Source organism: Dermacentor albipictus, chromosome 3, assembly GCF_038994185.2.
Source record: "Dermacentor albipictus isolate Rhodes 1998 colony chromosome 3, USDA_Dalb.pri_finalv2, whole genome shotgun sequence".
Classification (NCBI taxonomy): Eukaryota; Metazoa; Arthropoda; class Arachnida; order Ixodida; family Ixodidae; genus Dermacentor; species Dermacentor albipictus.
The window spans coordinates 24,220,201-24,240,573 of record NC_091823.1 but is presented as its reverse complement, the minus strand read 5'-3'; the positions used below and the strand labels follow the sequence as shown (position 1 = coordinate 24,240,573).

The following is a 20,373-nucleotide window of genomic DNA, read 5'->3' as shown; positions in this document are numbered from 1 at the left end:
ACGGTCTAATTGGAGCAAGAGAACTCCTGGAAAAGGGTGTTTTGCGTCGCTTTCTCACGGGCCCCAGTAATCGTCACAGTCGTTTGACAGACGTGCCGGCTAACTGCGGAGTCAGCTCTAGAATCAAGAGGCGCCAGTTTGAGTCAAGCGTGACAACCGCTGTCTACGAGGACCCTCTCTGCTCGGTGTTTTCAGTGAAACAAAAGTGCGGACGTGAGTCTGTGAACCTTCCCCCTTCAAAGGCGGGTCGACTACGACGACTTTGGACGCTCCGATTGGCCGAATGTTGAACGGCAGTTTTCCCTCACCTATGGATCTAGGGAGGACAGAGTGTTTTTAAGCAGCCGTTTTCGGCTGCTCGGGGTGCTTAGTTTTCAGTCATGCTAGAGTGATGAAATGTAACGTTCTCCTGTCTTCATGTAGATATTCTAAATAAATCCCGCACTCCTAGTTCTCGATGAGAGCGATGAGTTGGACGACGGCATGGGCCCGCTACCATATATTTACATGCCCGACTCCAACTCGTACAGGGCCCTTCGTGGCTTAAACCACAGCAAAACATCACCCAAATGAATTCCAGGGAACCAAAGAACTACAGTCATCATCATCATCAGCCCATTTGTCCACTGCAGGATGAAGGCCTCTCCCTGCGACCTCCAAGCACCTCTGTCCTGCGCCAACCAATTCCAACTTGCGCCTGTGAATTTCTCAATTTCATCACCCCACCTAGTTTTCTGCCGTCCTCGGCTGTGCTTCCCTGCTCTTCGCACCCATTCTGAAACTCCAATGGTCTACCGGTTATCTATCCAACACATTACATAGCATGTCCAGCTACATATTAGAGCGACGCTCTTTGGCGCCCGTTACCGCATTTCGCGTCGCCATCGGCCTCACCGTCGTGCCTCGTCGTAACCAAGGTCATCATACGCGCGCTCCTGCTTCCATCTCTCGCGCGCGGCGCGAGTCTTGCTCTCCCCTTGTTATAGAAATTCATACAATAATTCCCCTAGTCCTCCAAAGCCGGCTCATGTGTTCTCGCATCTCCTCTCACCCCCTTCCTCCGCGCAGCGCCGTTGCGGTGACGCTCGTCGCTACCGTCCACTCCGCCCTCGGCGTCCCTTCTCCCGCTGTCGCGGCACTGCCGCGGTGCCGGCGGCGGGCGCTTCTTGACGCCTCGCGCGTGATCCACGACTCTCCCCTCCTACGTCTTCGCGTCGCGTGACTGTACGGCCCTCAGCCGTGTCTCTCGCTTCCCAGTTTGCGGGGCGCGTTCCTCAGTGGCATTTGTCACCTCTGGCAGTGCTTGCGCCTGGCTGTCATTCTCCCGCCTCCACTCTTGCCCTATCCCTCCCCTTACCTGCCATAGCATTTCATCCCCTTACTTCTACTTCCCACCCCAACCTTGTGCGGCCACATTGAGGCCTGCCTGTGAGTGAACGAGTGTACGACCTCTACTCAATACCCTTTCTCCACCCGTTTCTTCATCCCACCTCAGAATAAACATTACATAACAATTTCTAATCTCAGCCCCCCACCCCCTTACCGCGGCGGTGACCTGCTATAATATGGAGCTATGGCACGTCGGCGGAGCGCCGGCTCGGTGCTGCCCAATCCGAAACTCAGAACCGCCTCCGTTCGGCACTGCGTGTTCTGTATGCGGTTGCCTGTTGAACTAAGGCAGCAGCTGCGCTGAAAGATTACATCACCAAGAAGCGTAATCATCGGGTAATTCTTTTTCTCTTAATATTAATTAGAATATCGGCTATTAACGTTTGTTCTCTGATCCACTCCACGCTATTCCTGTCTCTTAAACGTTACGCCTCACATTCTTCGTCCCACCGCTCTTTGTACGATCCTTAATTTGTTCTCGAGTTTCTTTGTCAATTTCCAAATGTCTATTAAACCTTGAGTTCGAACTCTGATATCTCTTAATGGATATCAGGTAAGTCGAAATTTTTTTTCCGGCCGTGGCTTTAACTAATGTGTTTTTCACCTCTTGAAAGTTTTTGTGCAGGACTCCAGATATCTCGAAAGCTCGACTTTTACTACTCTATGCTTTCATATTTATGTACCTACTTTACACAGGTTTATAAATGAAAATAAGATACACTCAATTGTCTGCGCAAGCCCAAAACAAAAATAAAATGTGACAAAGTTGTTACAAAGGGCTAAAAAATTGCCCCTTTTGGGAAATTGTTTTCAAATGTCTTTTCACCGTGAGCTTCTTCCGAATTTACCTTCTGTGCATATTTTGCTACATGCGGAACGTGCTGCAAAGTGCATTTATTACCTCTTACGCACTGGCATTTTTCATTTTGTAGGGAAAACCTGAAATATCACAAAACGTCACAAATTTTAGCTTTCGCGCAAGAATGAAAAACAAACGGTAATCTCCAATTTCAATGAAGCTTCCCCAGGATTATCTACTGCCATCGTTTATCTGTTATACGCAAGAACATGTAGCATTTTAATGATTTTTTTCTAGTACAAAAGAAAGCAATGAACACCTAGATGTAGGCTGCGGTGCCGAGCTCCCCGCGGCCTGTCTTCTAGAATGTCGCGCCGCGTAAGCGTCATGTTTGACTATAGCTTCCGTTTGTGTCACGAACTATTGGCAACCTCGTGTGCTACAGAGGAAAAACAGGTGTTTCACATTAAAAAGGTACAAAGAATTGACTAGCTGTAATGGTAGCTCATGGGATATGACGTTCTCCAGCTGAACGAGAAGTAGCGCGTTGAACTCGTTGCAGCGGTGACTCTTCCAATGGGAACGAACGTAAGGGCTCCCCGGTACTTGGATTTAGGTAAGCGTAGATTGGGACAGGTGACATAATATAATCCACAGTCATATACTGCGGCGTTTCACGCAACCCCGCTGCTGCTCTGAGGCAGTGAAAACTTGCCATCAACCAGTCAACCCTACACAATAAAGAAATCGGCCGATCCTTCCCGAAAAATCGTATATTTGCATCACGTCTTAGCAAGATGCAAATAAAACGAAACTTTACGGCGTGAAAGGGGACTGACAGAAGGTTGCAGAGGTCTTCGAAAGGAAACAAACCTTGTTGCGTCTCGTGTGCAGTGTCGCGGCATGGCAGAGTCGTGTTTCGTGACGGCTGTTACTTGATACAGCCACTAAGAAGCAACTTGCAGCGGTGCAAAAAGGAAGAAAACGCATTTAATATTTTTTGTAAGATAATGATGTGGCTACTAGTTGAATATCTATAAAAAGTATGACAGCATAGAAAATGTTGGTTATTTTTATTTTTCAGGCTCTCTCAAAGTCGAAAAAATTTTGCAAATATGTGAGGCCGCATTTTCCGCAGTCTCATTTAAGCTTTTTCTTGCGAACGGCGTAAGCTGCAACAAGAAGTTCCGCTCTTATGTGTGGAGGGATTTCATCGTCATATAAAAAATTAATTATCTGAACACACCCTGTGGTAGGTTCCGAAAGGAGGATCGTACAGCTCAGCTTCGAGCGAAGTCAAGGTGTCCACAGTGACAGTTATTTCAACGAACAAAGCGGCGTTTCGGTGGGGATGTCATGAAAATTCGTTTATTAGAGTGGATTGCTCAAGTGATGCTTACTCAAGCGCCATTCAACATTACCATACAGTAAGGCATGCAAGACGTTCCCGAAACCCCACTTGTGCTCGCAGTAATTAATACTTAGGATCTCGGGTTACTTCACTACGAGTTTCGAAACGACAGCGCAGTCCTAGTTCTTGTGCTTCTAACGACATTACACCTCATAGGTACTGTACTGCACTGATTTGAAATTAGCTGCAGTATCAGTAACGTAACCTCCAAACGCATATGGGAACTCTACGCCAGCACAGATTAGGCATGGCAACTTTATTAGTGTTCATTCTTGCCTTCCTTTCCCTAAACTTCCATACTCATTTTTTCTTCCCCAGTACAGGGTAATTAACCAGATATATTAACTTGTTAACTTCCCCATCTTTGCTTTTGTCTCTCTCTGTCTCTCTAGCCTGTGGTCCAGCTTTAAGATGCAACGTTTCAGTGTACTAAAATGACAATCATCTAGTAAGACCTACACATTCTGTGGCAAGTAGTTTAATAAGAGTTACTAGTGCTGACATTCTGTCATGCGTGTGAACTATCATGCCCTCTCCACGACACCTGTAGTTTCTAGACGCAATTTCACAGTAATGGCAGGTGACAACATCACTTTAGATATTTACTGCCATCCTAGTTATGTTGCAGGAAAGATCCAAAACCCAGCCAAAAAGGAAAGAAAAGCATGTGGCATCAAAACATGAAGAAATACAAGGTTAAATGCATCGAAATAGCATGGCGAAGAATACTTAGACTTTCCATTCCATGTCAGTGTATCTCTTTGGCTTCAAGACGAGTTGGAAGCACTAACTGTGCAGAAAGCGGGAATACAGATGCACTCAAGGCACGTTAAATTATTTTCTTAAGTGTTATAGTTGTGTAGGTTTGACTCTGTACTGTGAGATTTTCAGTGAAAGTGAGCTTAAATATCTCTTCATTAAATATTCCTTTTTTTTTTTAGGAATACACTTGGTAGCTGCTGCCGCAAACCATGCAGCGTGCTTTGTTATCACCTATATTATTTTACCAAGCACATTAAAACCATCAAGTTTGAGAGTTGTTTCGGCACCGTACAGCCCAATTTTTTTTTTTTCGCCAAGTAGTTGTGAGCAGCTCACCAAAGAGACCAGAAGACCATAGCCAAGAGGCGCTGACAGGTCACCGCGCGAGGGCTTCGTAGCCAGGAGACGCCCAATCACAACAGGATACAGAAAAGTGGAGGCGAAGAAAACAAGCATCAACAGGCCATCGTGGGTTAGTGCACAGTTTTAATAGCAAGCAGCCACAGAAGTAACGAAGCCAGAGCCGAGACCGATGGCGTCACTCTCTCATCTCCTAGAACTGGGCTTGGCGAAGTAGCGCCTCGGCCAGAAGACAACGTGCTCACGTACCTTGACCTCCTCTTCGGGGGTGCTGCCCGCCGACGCCGCGTCCGGCAGCAGGCTCCTCTTGTCTCCGCTGTCGCCCAAGGACGTCGGGGCTTTATTTTTCAGCAACACTGGCGCCGAAGATGCCTTATGACTGAGCTGCTGCGGCGAGGTCCACGGAAGCGACGACGCAACTTGCGGAGATTTCTTGTCCGCCGCCTTTGTCGTGGGGCGAGACAGAGACCGGATCTGCGGCTTCTCCTCCAATGATTGTTGCCTCTGGGTGCTGCGAGAATCAGACGGAAGAAAAACACAAAGGAATAACGTTGCCCAATTCACGTGCATGTATCCAGTGCACGCAAGCTATGTGCGGTAAGCATAGACAACAGGTTCGGACGTTAGAAAAGATACGCAGATCTAACGCACACGTATTTCTCTCTGAATGGAAGCTTTCGTGAAGTGGTCACTTAGATACTATAGAAATAAACACGATGCGTACAATTGTCTTTATTGTCATCACTGCAGCGTGTAATGTCACGAAATGTCAGTGTTTATGCACTGTACCAGTCAGAACTAATGTCATGCAATGTCTATGTAACGCGCTACGCTATTCACACATACGAAAAAAAAAAAACGCGACCAAGCACATACATTCATAAAGCACATGTCTTAGTGGATAACAGCGAAATGCAGGCTAATAACGAAGGAGGCTGATACAGTAGCGCTCGTTGGTCCCTTCGTTTATGTTTGCCACTGTGTTAGGCGAATCCTGACCATAATTAATCATCATAAGGCCACGAGCGCATTTGCCATATATCCGTGGTATTGAAGTATTTGATACCGAGCGGAACGCGAGAAACACAAGAATGCTGCCCCATTCGAGCAGCTCGAACGTCTCTGGCATGGTATGCGACCAAAATGCACGCGTCTACACGACTGGTATTGTGAACATACTCGCTTTCTTGTTCTCTTCCGGCCAAGGTCCCAATGAGACGTCTTCACTCATTGCTATGTTGCCAATTATATGATATCTAATGAAGAAGTAAGTGCAGGCATATTAGGGGCTAGCAACAAGTATATGCGGTGCACTGTTTCAAACAGTTCGCAAAGTCGCGTTTTGGCGAGTACGCGCGCCATAGACGGTGCATACGTGTCGCCGCGTAGAGGAAGTGCAGAAGCCTGTGCCTGAAGTGAGAGAGACGAAAGAGAAGGAAACACAGGGAGGTTAGCTAGCGTAAGTACCGGCTGGCTACCCTGTGCTGGGGAAAGGGGCAAAGGTAATAAAATGTATTAAGACGGCAAGCTGGGCGAGTTGGTGATTGAACATGTTCTTGTGGGTGGGCAGCGCAACCCGGACGAAGGACGAAAGGAAGAACACAACACTGCGCTCGTGTTGTGTTCTTCCTTTCGTCCTTCGTCCGGGTTGCGCTGCCCACCCACAAGAACATGTAATAAAATGTGAAAGAAGAAACAAGTGATGCTCCACACAAAGATCAAGCACATAAACACGGATACAGAACTCAGGCTCTGAACGTGTCCCTGAGACACTAATCTGCATATATAGACACGTCCTACTGCCGGTCCCCCGTCGTAATCCCTCACACCCATCTTTTCCTCCTGTTGCCATTCCATATGAGCAAAGTTGCGAGATAGACGACAGGCCGACCTCAAGCGGACGTCTATGTCATTTCCATGTATCTGTTTTTTTTTCTTTAATCTTATTCCTTCCCGTAACGACAGGACTGCGCAGGAACAATATACACACTACTCCAATGGCTAACAACTTCCGTCGAGCGCGCCCACTCGTCGCTGTGACAGCCACGGCCCTCGAACCACAGCAGCAGGGCAGGGCACAGGCTACGGTAGGCCACGGATACACTCAGCGAGCCCTGTCGGCGCTGCCGCAAAGAGCGTTCCGGTCGTGCGCAGCCGCTGCGCCTGATGACGCTGCAGGCGCTTATCTCGCCTCTGGCGGCGAATTTGAACGAACTTTGAACGTCAGGGAACGCTAAAGTTGAATACAGTACCGCCGACCGCAGGAAAAGCAGCTTTCTGACCGTACCCTAAGCCGGTACATGATTCGAGCAGCTGACTGGGCAGTGGGTTGCCACACTCTTGTGTCACTCTATGACTTTGCGATCGTCCGTGATGTGACGCCGGATCATGTGTGTCACATTCGGAGTGTCCGAACCCCACGAAACAGCCTGCAGTCAGCTCTTGTCCCACTTAACATGGATATCCCAACCACCCCATCCCCCACCTGACCGCCGTTCAGGCATTAGCAGACTGCGTATAACAGTTACAGCGCGGTCAGCAGTAATTCCCTTCCGTCCCTTTCTCTTTCCTTCATCGATTTTAATAAGCGACCACTTACTAACTACTACTACACAATGGCGCACGAAACGACAAACGCGCAGCGTCAGCCAGTCAGCCACTCATCACGTACCAACCGCTGCTCTTAATACAGGCAACTCCTCCCGACTCGGCATCTAAGCATGCTCGTTCCTGAAACTCGCGCAGCCGCGCGCAAACAACGCCACCACAGCGGCAATAGGCACACCTCATCTGGGCGCACCCGCGGCCGTCCAGCGTGGGCAGGGAGGGGCTGGAGCCGTTCTGCAGAGGCCGCGGTCGCGTTACGTTGGCCGCTGTCACCGTAACCGCCCCGTGCGCGGCGCTGTCCGAGAGGTCCGAAGAAACGACCTCCTGCGAGCTCGGCGAAGCTCTCGGAGTCAGCGGCGTCGGTGGCGCGTCGCAGGACGACGAGGACGATGAGTTCGACACCGGCGACGGCGACTGGGTGGCGACGGCCAGGGTGTGGTGCGGCGTCTTTGCCAAAGGTTTCGCATCGCCGTGCGCAGCCGCCAGGCTCTCCTTGGACGAGTCCAGCTCCTCGCCGCACTCCTCGGCCACCCAGGTGAAACTGGAGCTGCGCAAGCACGCATGAGCAATGCATATCGTGAGGTACGTACGGCGAACGTGGGATAGCACGTTCCAATTCCGCCGCTGCGGACTGTCATCGACCTGTAGGTTTCCCGTATTATGTCAGCTGTGTAGTAGTCGAAGTAGACTCGCCTTCATAACTGAAATAGGTAGCGCTACACAACGAGCAGCACTAAAGAGAAATAGTAAAAGGCACAGCTTTCTAATTTCCTCACCGTGCTGTGGTATACGTTTCAACAGTGAACACGCGCCAACACAAGCATTACTAACAGGACTGACTGAGGGGCTAGTTATTACGGCATCATGTACAGTGTAGCGCAACGGGGACACACAAAACAAGTGTCCCCTCCCCGTCTTTTGCCGCACCATATGCAATGGTTGCGCTAATACTCCTCTACTATAGTGCACAGCCCACACGCTTTACTACTTGCGGCGAGCAAGTGCAACGCAATAATCAGACGGAAATCAAGGAATACAATGTTTTCAGCATATATGGAGCAATTGTGCAATATCTTGTTTCGTGGCCTCAAGATACGCTAATGTCTATTCATTCTCAATCCGTTATCGTACACATCGGCAAAACATCGTAGGAGGACAGTACTCCTGGCCCAGCTCCTAAGTGCCAACAAATATTATTACGCCGTCAGCCCCTGATGACAATTTCAAGAGCGGCGGCAACCATTACACCAATAAGTATATTTTAACAACAACTAATTATGAACCTGACAAGGAAAGAGGGCAGGGAACACGTTGTTGTTCCTGAGTGCTTGTGGCACACACGGACCAAGAAATAAGCGACGCGCCTGCACCTCCCGTGCACGTCGCTTTCTTTCTTCGAGTCATGAGTTTCTATTCCATCGAAGACGAATAATGTGCCAGCATACATAGGCTGCAAATACGCGACATTTGGCAGCACACCTGACTGCAATTTTTCTGTGAAGGACGTTAGCGCGAAATGCCGGGCAATCCACTCAAACAACTTATCAAAGTGCGCAGGGCAATTCACACATCATCCTTTGTGTTTCGGGCGGGTAAGCGTAGCGCAAGGTTTCGTAACAGCTAGATGCCACGACCTGAGTCAAGCCATGAAATGACGGCCTCGAAAAGAAACTGCAACTTAAACGAATTAAGAATTCGTAAAAAAGAAAAAAAAGGAAATGGTCAAGTGAATGTTGCCCTTTCCAAGGCGTTTCCTTATTTATACTTTATTTGCCGTTACAACTTCGATAAATGTGTCGAAATGCTTACTATAGGGAGTAAAAAGGGAGGAATGGAGCCCTGTGTCCAGCAATCGCTGTAACAGAGCTTTGTGGTTGAATGCCCACCGCATACCGGGTACATTTCCTTCGCCGACAGGGCTCCAACCTCGCATTTATTTTAATTGTTTTATTACTCTCAGGGCAAATTACGATTTAGAGACAGGGTGAAATTAGACAAAACTAATGTATATTACATGCAAGTTAACAAGAGGTGATCAAAAGTTACGGTTTTCAAGTTTAATAAATCCTAGATGGAAAAAGATTACATTCTGAAGTTTGACGTGCCAAGTGAGGAGTATTCGGGGGACTCCGGATCAATTTCGACCACCTGGAGTTCTTTAACGGACGCCCAGTGGACGGTACACGGGTGTTTTTGCATTTCGCCCCCATCGAAATGCGGCCGCCGCAGCCAAGATTCGATCCCATGACCACCTCGGGCTTAGCAGCACAACGCCAAAGGCACTACACCACCTCCGCGGGTAAAAAATCGGTGACGGAGACGATGGAGGCAGGAAATTCATTCCAGTCCGATGCGGTCTTCGGAACAATTATTGTGTTGGTCAGTTGTGCATTGTGGAATATGGACTTTGGACTCTCGGTCTCTGCGTTGGTATGGCAAACAATGGCTTCTTTTAAGATTGTCGTTAGTGTTATATATACTGTGGAAAGTGCAGAAGCGAGAGATAGCCTACGCTGTGTGGCGAAATCTGTCAGATTAAGGGTCTTCATTTTTTTTTATCTGTCAGATGCTAGCATAGAAACAATAATAGTTCCGACAAAATAAAGCGGGTTGGATGATAGTGAATAGACTCAAGTGAAAGAATAAATGCGTCATTCCCGCGCCAAGCGGCATGCGGTGAATGTTCGGGAATAGGCTAACAGAAAAGCGAACAGCGGCAGCACCGTATCGCTCGGTCGAACCCAACTCCCTTCCCAGGCCGCCATTGGGATAGCTGAGTGGTGACGACGGTCGGCGAGATCTTACCTGCGCGATATCACCGGCGTCGTCTGAGTCACGGCGTCCTGCGGCCAACCAGGAGGATCGTGCGGCGGTTCGACGCTCTTTAGGAACTCTTCCAACTCGTGGCGACTCTGGTGTGTGCAAAGGGGGAAAAAAAAAAAACACGGACAGTAAGGGAACGTCGTTTTAATGACTGAAAACGTTATGCACAAAATTTATCTCCGGGCAATTTGTGCAGGTTTTGCAGCGTACACGAGAGTTCTTAGCCAGGCTAATTGGACATTCCGAACAGCACAGACGACATACATCTTTGAGATCTGTAGCAGGGCCGTGCAATGATGTATCACATATGCTTTTACGCCGACCACCAAAGCTACATTTTTTGTCCTTGAACTCGAGGCTTCTTGCAAAAAGTTTGAAATTTACAGTTTTTTTAGGCGATAGACTGAACCTCTAAGGTTTCAAATGTTTTGCAGCTATATCATGTCAACCAGGCTGACATTCTATATTTATGTTGTGCCTTCTGGATTTCCCTGCGTTCCAAGAAAAACATTCGAACTGCAATTTTACTCGCTTCAGCCGGTAGCAAAAGCACTAAACTGTAATATTTGATCAATTGGCTATTTTCGCAGTCACACCACTTCATTGTCTTAACATGAACACGATCTGAATATCTGGATCCTACAATTTCCCTTTGAAAATAAACGTTGAACAGTGCGTTCTATAGCTTAGCTGGGCAAGAACAATTAATATTCGCCAAAATACTGAAAGATTTCTGCAAAGAAAAATAAATGGGGAGAAAGAATGAAAATACGCCGAGGTTTCTTTAATTCTACTTTTTTTTTCGATGACTATCAACACATTTTATTCGGGGTTGTATACATTGAATAAGAAACAGATGACACCATACCACAACGCTATTTACGAGTTTCTCGGCAAGCAGGCCCGCAAGGAAAGCGCAGTGAAAACAAAGAAATAATCAGACAGCGAGGTCACACATTAGAAAAACTGATGATTTAACAGGTGTGAAAGCCGTTCAGTGCAACTGTCCAGCACGTGCCAATTTTCTCGCACTCTGCGCTGTTCACCATTGCAGTGCGTGTAATGTAGCCTCGAAGATTCGTAGCTTCTGCGCATGTATTTCGGAGGCAACGGAATGGAACGTGCGTAGCATCCGCTGACAGGGCGGGTTTGAGCGCAGAAGTTATTCTCAGCGATCCTCTCGAAAAGCCAGCTGTATTCGCTGTCTCAGATGCAAGTCCATGAGCTGTCGTCGCCGTCCTTCGTGCGGTTTGTCATTGTTAGGGTGTCGCATTTGCCCTGCCTTCGTTCGGCGTTCTCATCCTGTTGTCACAGCCGCAGACAACTGGAGGCGGGGGGAGGGGAGATATTGCTTCAATATCGCAGGTGGTTCGCACAAAGTTAGGGGCGTTGGAGAAATCTGGGGGAGTAACTGCTGTCACAGCAAATTACTTCGAAACTGTAAGAATAGCAGAAGTGATATTTCTTATTGTTTGCGGGTTACGGCGTTGCTAACTTGTCGGTCCAATATTCTGGTTTCGTAATTTTAGCGAACCTTTAGGGATGACCTACGCTACGAAACGAAAATTTTTATGCCATATCTGTGACTAAAAATAGGCTGTTCGTTTTTTAAATGTTACAGGTGACAGTAAATTCAGCGGGCTGCTTTGTGACTGTATGTTTGAGTGCATTCGGAAATCCGAGTTTGGCTGCAGCAAACATTTTCTCTCAATGATCGCACCGACCTTACAGGACTACTCATGTGCTTCGTTTGCCAAATCTTAGGCCTCTCTACAGCAACGCACTTACGCGGACGCACTTTTGTAGAAATGGTTCAAAAAACGAAGACCACCAGCAGTCGTATCAACCAACATATGCGACTTCCTTTGATCTACTGTCCGACAGAATATAGCTCACTGCTAAAAGCAAGAGCACCGCAGAAAAAAAAGGACAAGGAAGAGGCGGAAATAAAATCGGCGCACGCGCCAAAGTTGTGTAACCGGTTTTGTTTACTTCGAAAGAGCAACCCTTTAACTTGTCGCCACCATCTAAAAGTTAGATATTCTTCACTCCGAGAAATTACGAAGGTTTTTGTCTTTCTCGCCACATTCCCTGGCTCAAACAACATTCTAGAATATCGCGCCAGGATCTGCTGCCGCGGTTACAGCGCGAGGCCACGTCAACGTAAGCGCGTCTCCGCTGCAAGCTCCCACAGCGAATTGCGCATGCAGCTGAGTGAGAAGATGCTATCGGGCGTGTTCAGCTGGCGCTATCGCGGCCACGATCATATTTCCTGGCCACGCTCCAGGGCCAGCCCGGGAAAACCGCTACTCGCTCCTCGCGCCTGCACACACGTACTCTCAACGCTACATATATACTGCTACACGCCAGGCGCCTTCGTCGCCGACTCCGAAGGAGTGCGTTCATCTAAGCAACGCTAAGATCGCCGTTAACACAAAACGAACTGCAGGCTTGCGTAAAACTTTCTTTTTTTTTACTTGCGCAAGCGACGCAAATATACGAAGAGCTCGGAGAAGAAAGAAGGCGTGGGCCATCAAACGCACCATCTACAGGCATTCGCCAAGCTACTGTGACAGCTTTTAGCCCATATGTCCGTGCGGTTCACTTCCGTAAAATAAACTCCATGTAACTCAACACATGACGCGGCAGAGGTGCTTTAGGATCACGGTATAAAGCAGTCTCGTACCCCCCCTCCGCGGTAGCTGAGGGCGGATGTGCAAGTAACTAACGAAAAATGGCACATACATAGGCACCCTTGACAGCGTTAAATTCCCTCCGCAATGCAATTAACGGCTCGACAACGGCGACGACGCGATAATAATCGAGACAACGACAATAAACGACAAAGGCGCCATTTTGACGACACAGTTCGTTGTCGGAAACTGTCGTGTTACCTCCTTATCTTTTTTTTCTGACCCGTGACAAACATTTCAAGTAGGTTACATAACAGCGGCACAGATAGAGAGGGACAGAGAGTTCTACAGAAAGGCAGAAAGCCCGTCCTGAGCTATAGCTTGCTCTGGCCTCCTACTCAGCATTGCGAAAAAGTAACCGAGAAGAAAAGGACTGATGAATGCTGATAACAGGAGAAGGATGTGCGTATAATGCAAGTCCACAGCGAATTCGCTGCGTCCTCCATAAGGCCGTGCGTAAAGCCCAGAGACTTGCAGAAAGGCTAAAGCTGCTCTTGCAATCACGGCTACGCTGTTTGCGTCCGGCCAAGGTCCCAAAAAAGGTCCCAAAACAAACTCATCACATACAGGTCTCTTATCGACACGTGCGAGCGAAGACCTGTTTCAGTGGTTCCCGAGCGCACGCAGGACAAACGCAAAACACGTGCGCATTCAAACTCGCGCAAAAAGTCGGCAACTCCAGATCGAAACTGCCACACACGGAAGCGAGAAACGACCGGCAGAAGGCGCTCCGGACTGACCACAGTGGAAGCGGAGTGAGCCGTCGAGGTGGACGACCAGGTCCCCGTGTCCGGCTCGTTCTCGTCGATCACCAGCGGCGGCAGCGGGTGCGACGCCAGCCGCGCCTCGAGCGTCGACACGGTGGCCAGCACTTCGTCGGGCGACGACGCGTGGTTCGCGATCACCTCGATCGTGTACGGGTTGAGTCGGCTGCGCACCAGCCCCGGCGAGCGCAGGTCCAGCGTGAACGAGTCGCGCAGCGCCGCGGTCGTCGACGACGCCGGCGGAGCGACCACGGCCGACACCGAGGTGCGGTAGTCGCTGCCGACGCCGCTTCGAGCCGTCGGCGGCGGTTCATCGCGTTCGTCTTCGCGGATGAACAGCTCGGGCAAGTCGGCTGCCGCCCTCGTCTCGTCGTCGTGGTCAGAATCACTGATTCGTAGCTCGACTGCGGTGAAATCATCCACGGCGGGCACGTTCTTGACAGAACCTGCGGAGGAAAATATTTGAGGAGAATCTCGACCAGGAAAACTCTGCACATACATGAAAAAATACTGAATGCAATTAGCATTTCAGGTAGCCAAGTTGCGGTATCAACGGAGTCTCGCACTCGCCGCAATGTAGGCCAGTTTCGAATCGCATACTATACAAAGCACGTTTAGCGCAGAGGCATGCGTTTGTCCCTTCGCATGTCCTGGTGTATCACCAAATGTTCGGATTTCTACATTTAAGAGCATGAAAAATAATAACGCCAGTGCGCCGGCACGTGTACATGAAAAAAACCAGATTATGAGAAACATGACTGCATGAACCATCGATAATTCGTAAAGCTAAATGGCAAGCGAGACGTTTTAGTTCGCAGGCGAGAAATCAAAACCGATCAGATGCGTTAAGGTCGGCGACAGATGCAATATAAATTTGCATAAGTCGATGTAGAAAAGGATTAATAAAAGGCAGGCAGGTGACTGCGCCTGGTTGGCTACCCTGCACTCGCGGAAGAGCAAATGGAAGTTTGAGAGAAGGAGTAAAATTCGCATAGCGATTGTATGACACGTCGAATATCAACAATGTATTAACTGTACAAAGTAAGGCTGGATTCCCGCGGAAGGCATATCGATATGCGGACGGTGATTCGCGTTTCATTTCTGGACTGCGCGGTGTCCGACTGAGTGTGCTTACTGGTCCTTCTCGATGCACTTGCACTGACTCAGTAGTGTACACAGCCACGAGGGCTGCGTTTTGATGGCTCGAGTGCAATACTGCTTACAGGTGCTTGTTGCAATGCCTTCCATCTTGCCGTATCGTACCCTTTCGCGCGACCGAACAAAACCGGCATTGAACCACAACACAATTTAGAGAGGTAATATAATTTCAACGCGTCGCGTTACTTCAGGAAAACGGAGGGCGCTTTTAATTGGCATCAAAACGAACCGCGAAGACGCCCGGCGAGGGAAAAGAAATGCACTCACTCGGACTGTCCGCGGACAGCACACACTCTTCTTTCGCCTCCTCGGCGCCTTCGTCGCGCTCGTAGTAAAGCTGCTGGTTCTTGTAAATCGAGCCGTCGTAGCTGAGCGCCTGGCAACTGTCGGCATCACCGACCGAAGACGGCGCGACGCCGCTCATGGCTCTGTCAGCCGCTGTTTCCGGGCAGCTACCGGCACGGCTGGAGTCGCACAAGGACGTCGGCGGTTGCGAAGGTGCGCGGCCGCACCGCAGCGTCGCCAGGTCGGGCCACGAAGACGACCGGATCAGTGGCAATTTCTTCTCGGCGCCACTTTCGCCGTCGTCGCTGCTTCTCCTCTGGGAATCTAGTTCGCCTCGTTCGCCGAACGGAGAGTCGGCAGCCGCCGCCGCGTCGCTCTCGCCATTCCTTGCGCCGTCCCCTTGAGCGGACGCCGCCGAGACCGGCTCCTCCTCGGCAGCGACGGTGAAGCGGCCGGCTTCGGTGGCCTCCGGGACGGTCGACGTGCTTTGGTCGACGGCGTCGCTGCCGCACTCGGTCCTCCCCAGCTCGGTCGACGGCCCCTCATCGTTTTCGAGCGAGGACAGTTCTTCGGCAAAGGACCCGTTGACCGCCTCCACGAGGCGCTGGGTGTAGATGGACAGCAGGTGTGCGTCGCCGCTGGGGGGACGCGACAGCTGCAGAGACTCCCAGCCGTAGTACGCGTCCCAAGCGCACGTCGGCGGTTCGCCGTCGCTGGCGCGGCGTCCTCGGGAGCCGTTGGTCACGACGAGGCCCGCCGCCGTCGGCTGCGCCTTGTCGGAGCAAGAGGAGCCGCCGAATCCATTAACGCCGCGCCGGGGTCTGGGCGCGCTCAGGGACGTGTAAGTGGCCACGAACTTGCGCGGCGTCCGGCACGAGTCGTCCGCATCCCCGTAGCTGTACAGGTCGGGACACGAGTTCTTGCGGCTTCCAGCCGATGACGACGAGCTTCCCGGCGACTCGGAGGCGAGCAAGTCCTCGACGGCCCTACCTACCTCGGCCTGCAAAATGAGAATTATAACGAAAAAAATTGAAATGCGGTTCCGGAGAACTCCATGGCACAATTTATTTATGTACAGAACGATGCATGTGTGACGGGAGCTACTAACAGCGTTGTTTCCGGCCCTGTGCACCAGTCCAGGGGAAAATGATGTTGCAGCTTTAATGGTGACGTTATTTCAAATTTATTCTGAGCAGCCGAATGTGCACAATGTTCTTATGAGGAGCACGCGTGCGCCCGAGCAAATACATAATTCCCCGTCTTCTAACATTATACGCAAGTTCCGACAAAAGCTGTAAGAAAATTGCAGTATATTGCGGATTTCCGCAATGAGAATCGCGCATAGCAGAGAACTAGTCATAAAAACAAGTCTAGGCCTCAGTCCAGCAATTAATGGAGTTCACCCACCATGTTATGAATTTCTTCAGAATATCAACCTTTCTTTCTTTCCTTCTTTCTTTCTTTCTTTCTTTCTACATGCAATCTTCACACTTTCAGAAGCCGCCTAGCGTCTTTCTAGCTCGATGCTTCGATATCTCATACTATAACTGCAGCGCGCAGCAACATATAAGCTGCAGCAACATAAGCTGCGTTTCTAGTGGAGCTAAGTGGAGTGCTAAGCTAAGCTAAGTGGAGTGCTGCCTTATTTAGCGCATCACAATAGTTATTGTGCAACAGTGTTTACGTATAGCTCTTCCCCTTTCGCCCGAAACAACCTCGAGCATGTATGGCCACACGAATGGCCGTTCGAGGCACTTTGCGTATATTCGCGGGCTTCTTTCACGCTCGGAAAAACACTATGTAGCACGAATAGAGCAACAGAAAGCTGTATCAGGAGTTTGTCATGTTGCTCTAGAATTTTCATTGACATTATTCATCTAATTATGTTTGTGAAGCTGAGCAATTAATTAAGGCTGTTAAGAACGGCCCGCTGAGGTGCAAGTTTTGCCAGCCAGTTGCGACAGCGGCGTCAACTTTTCCTGCAACGCCACCGCAAACCTCTAGCAACGGCGTCACTAAGTCGACTGTGTGTGGAGAACAATACGCGCGCCCTCGACTCTCTTCACTGGAGCCAAGATCAGTTCGACGAAGCAGGCTTGGTGCCTGAACCCGCCACCGCCGACCTGGTCTGCTGTGAACGAGGAGGTCCCCGAGAGAACGTAGTTCGAGGCCCCTTCCCACGCGCCGTTCAAGATGCAAGACAATGGGCAGGCGGCGGCCGCGCTGCGCGGGTCAGCTTGGGGAATAAAAGGCGCCTTTCCTGACGTAAGCCCCGAGTTCTACGAAGTGCGTCTAAAGTCGGTTGAGGACCGTGAACCTGTGGGGAAGTGTGTGTGTGTGTGTAATCCCTCGCGCAGAGAGGGGACTCGTTTACGATGACTGGTCGAACGTTTCCCTCACCTTGGGATCGAGGGAGGACCGAGTGCTTAAAAACCGCTGTTGTGCGGCTGCTTAGGGTACTTTCTCTCGCAGTCATGCTAGGCTGATGAACTGCAACGTCCTTATGTAGATACTGTAAGTAAACCCATATTCCTCGTTCTCGATGAGAAGGAGTCGTTCCCTTCAAGAACGTCCTCAGCGTGGATAAGTTGTACGACGGCGTGGGCCAGCTACCTTCTAATTCATGCCCGACTCCAATCTTGACAACTGGTTACGAACGGTGGGATTGACCTCCCAATCCTCACAAGGCTAATTATCTAATTAGGCGGAATGAAAAATAAACAACATGAGTATCTCCAAGCAACGGCAAACAACATTACCTTAGTTCTGTCCAGCTAAGTGGCATCTGCATATTTTTAATGTTTGGCTCAAGTTACTGTTGCTGTCTTTAAGGGCAACAGAATTGGACAAACGGCTATAGCCTGAACGGATTTTTCATAGTGCTGCAAGTGTTATTGTGCTGTGCGGTGACGGTATGCGGTGACAGTGACCGACTGTGACTGTATGTCTGTGACCCTTTCTTTCTTTATCTCTACTTTGCTATCACTTTACCTCCCCCTCCCTTCTCTCCCCAGCGTAGGGTAGCATACCGTATCTTCCCATCTAGTTAACCTCCTTGCCTTTGCCCTTTCCTCTCTCTCTCTCTCAAGTTACGTGGGACATCCTGTTTATTGGCTGCATTCCCCTTGTCACCGCCCCCAGTGCCAGAATCATTTCCGCCTTCTGATCACTCCAGAAGGGCATAACTGTTCCCTTGAATGAATTGTAGTGTTTTACGTGCCAAAACCACAATTTGATTATGAGGCACACCGTACTGTGGGCTCCTGATTAATTCAGTTTGATTAATATATCTTGGACCAGGTTAGCCGGGACACCCGGTATATCCACTGCATGGAAAACAGACAGACTTCGCGCAGAGTCGCAGCCGAGCCTTCGCTGTAGGCGGCAGCCGGCGAGCGACTCCAGACAGCCCCCTGCTTTCCCACAGCACTGCTCATGCAAATCGGCCGCCACTGCACCCGTCCACCTTTTGTCTCTCGCCGTCTCTTTCTTTCGCAGCGCCCCCACGATTTACCGTCGTGGGACGATACACTACGCGCGCGTGAGCGGGTTAGGGTTAAGGAGAGAGAGAGAGAGAGAGAGTGCGCACACCGAGGCTTCAGTTATGTCACACCGCTAGTTGTAGCAGCAGCAGCAGCACGGGGCCACACGCGGGGGGACGCACACGCGAGCCACTCCCTCCGCTTCACGGCGGCCCTCGAGGTCGGAGCGCGCGCGTGGCCGTCACTGTGGCCGAGTTGCAAGCGCGGCCGACGCCATTGAGAGACCCACCGCCGCCGACGGCGCAGGGAGGAAGAGCGTGACGCGCGGGGCCGCCGAGCACCCGCGTTACGCGCCACCCCGCGGGGTCACCGGAAGGGGTCAACGAGGTGCGGGACCTTTTTCCTTCCTTTCCGCATCGCAAGCAGCCGGTGCACACGGGCCACGGACGAGAGCGGGGCGACGCGAGCAGACACGGGCGCGTGCGCGCGGAAACTCGACTGCGGCAGGTGCGGGGCGTCGCGGTTGACTCGACCCTGTCGGCGTGTCACCTTGAGGGTCGCGCGAGCTTGCGAGCGACGCCTCGCACCCGATTATGCGTTATACGAGCGGTTTAGTTTAGAATTCGTGGGTGCCGTAATGGTCGACGCTTGTCGACATGGAAAGCTTTGCGCGCAGAAGACCCCGGAAAGAGAAGCAAAGTCCGAATACGCAAATATCTACTATAGCTACATTACTCGGTCGGCAGTGTACCGGTGAAGAAGTTGCGAACACTAACCCCCGTTTTCAGAAATGCATATTAACCTGAAGCCCACGCTTGACTTGACTTACATGACGACTGTCGTGAACGCGTCAGAGGAAACCCAATGAACGTCTTGGGCACGTTGACACGAGGCGTCGTATATCGCAAGTCGAGCATGGGCTTCAATTTAAGAATAATTTATAAATACGGGTAGTTAGACACAATAAGTCGTCTTCATCTAACGAAGATGGGCGCGTAATTTCCGACGGCAAATTTTATATGATAGAGCTATGCAAGAAATGTTAACTATTAAGCGTTGATAAGCGTTGTTACCTTCTCTTATGTGCAGAAGCAACAGCACTGCAGAAAAAATATGAAGAAATATGTAGACGGGAGGAGATACCGTGACCACTGGACACCTCGCATAAGGGGTATGCCCTGAACCATCTCGTGTGAAAAGAGAGAGAGAGAGATACAAAAGAGGATGAAAGACAGGGCAGTTAGCCTGTGTAAGTGCCGGCTGGCTACCCTGTGCTGGGGTAAGGGGTAAAGGGAATCAAAGGTGAAAGAAGAGAATAAAAATTTGAGAAAAATTCACACAATAACGCTATGCTACGCGCTACAACATTCAAAGACGGTCGTACAATTCACAAGCGTGAAACACTAGTGCAGTTAGCATGAGGCCAGCGAATAAAGATACGCCACATCACTATAGTGTATTCTTTACAGTACAGCGGCGACGAGGCATTTATTCGTCCTGCCTCTCGGCTCAATCGCTATTTTAAACAAACAAGTCATTTGTCGCTAGCATTGGCGATCTAAGCGTAAAATATGAGATGAAGTGGAACTGGAGATTGTGACGACAACACTGTAAAGCCGCATACAAAGCACAGCCACCAACATGAACGTGCAAACCGGGCACTCGGCGCGATCAAAGAAACTGCGATCACGCCGGAGAAGGCATTTCTTCCTTCGCTGCAGTGGCACAGAGCGGGGTCCTTTTTCACGAAGGGAAATTAATGGATGGCCAGTCGTGACACGCGAAAACACACAGCAGATCGCATTTGCGCCCGAGATACGTACCGAACCGAGCACTTGCA

At 50.1% G+C, this 20,373-nt stretch overlaps 2 protein-coding genes across 8 annotated transcripts in view; both read right to left on the bottom strand.

Annotated features, from left to right (window-relative positions):
• The window catches only part of LOC135903923 (RWD domain-containing protein 2A), a 481,045-nt gene that overhangs the window by 247,666 nt on the left and 213,006 nt on the right, over positions 1-20,373 (bottom strand). The window lies entirely within an intron of this gene.
• Positions 1-20,373, bottom strand: part of cv-c (crossveinless c) — a 448,361-nt gene that overhangs the window by 256,503 nt on the left and 171,485 nt on the right. For all 7 annotated transcript variants that reach the window (XM_065434288.2, XM_065434291.2, XM_065434292.2 and 4 more), the window contains 5 exons: positions 15,034-16,051; positions 13,585-14,054; positions 10,134-10,240; positions 7,507-7,875; positions 4,971-5,232 (listed from right to left, as the gene is read on the bottom strand). In XM_065434288.2, the coding sequence (XP_065290360.1) occupies positions 4,971-5,232; positions 7,507-7,875; positions 10,134-10,240; positions 13,585-14,054; positions 15,034-16,051 (2,226 nt within the window). The remainder of the gene's footprint in view (positions 1-4,970; positions 5,233-7,506; positions 7,876-10,133; positions 10,241-13,584; positions 14,055-15,033; positions 16,052-20,373) is intronic.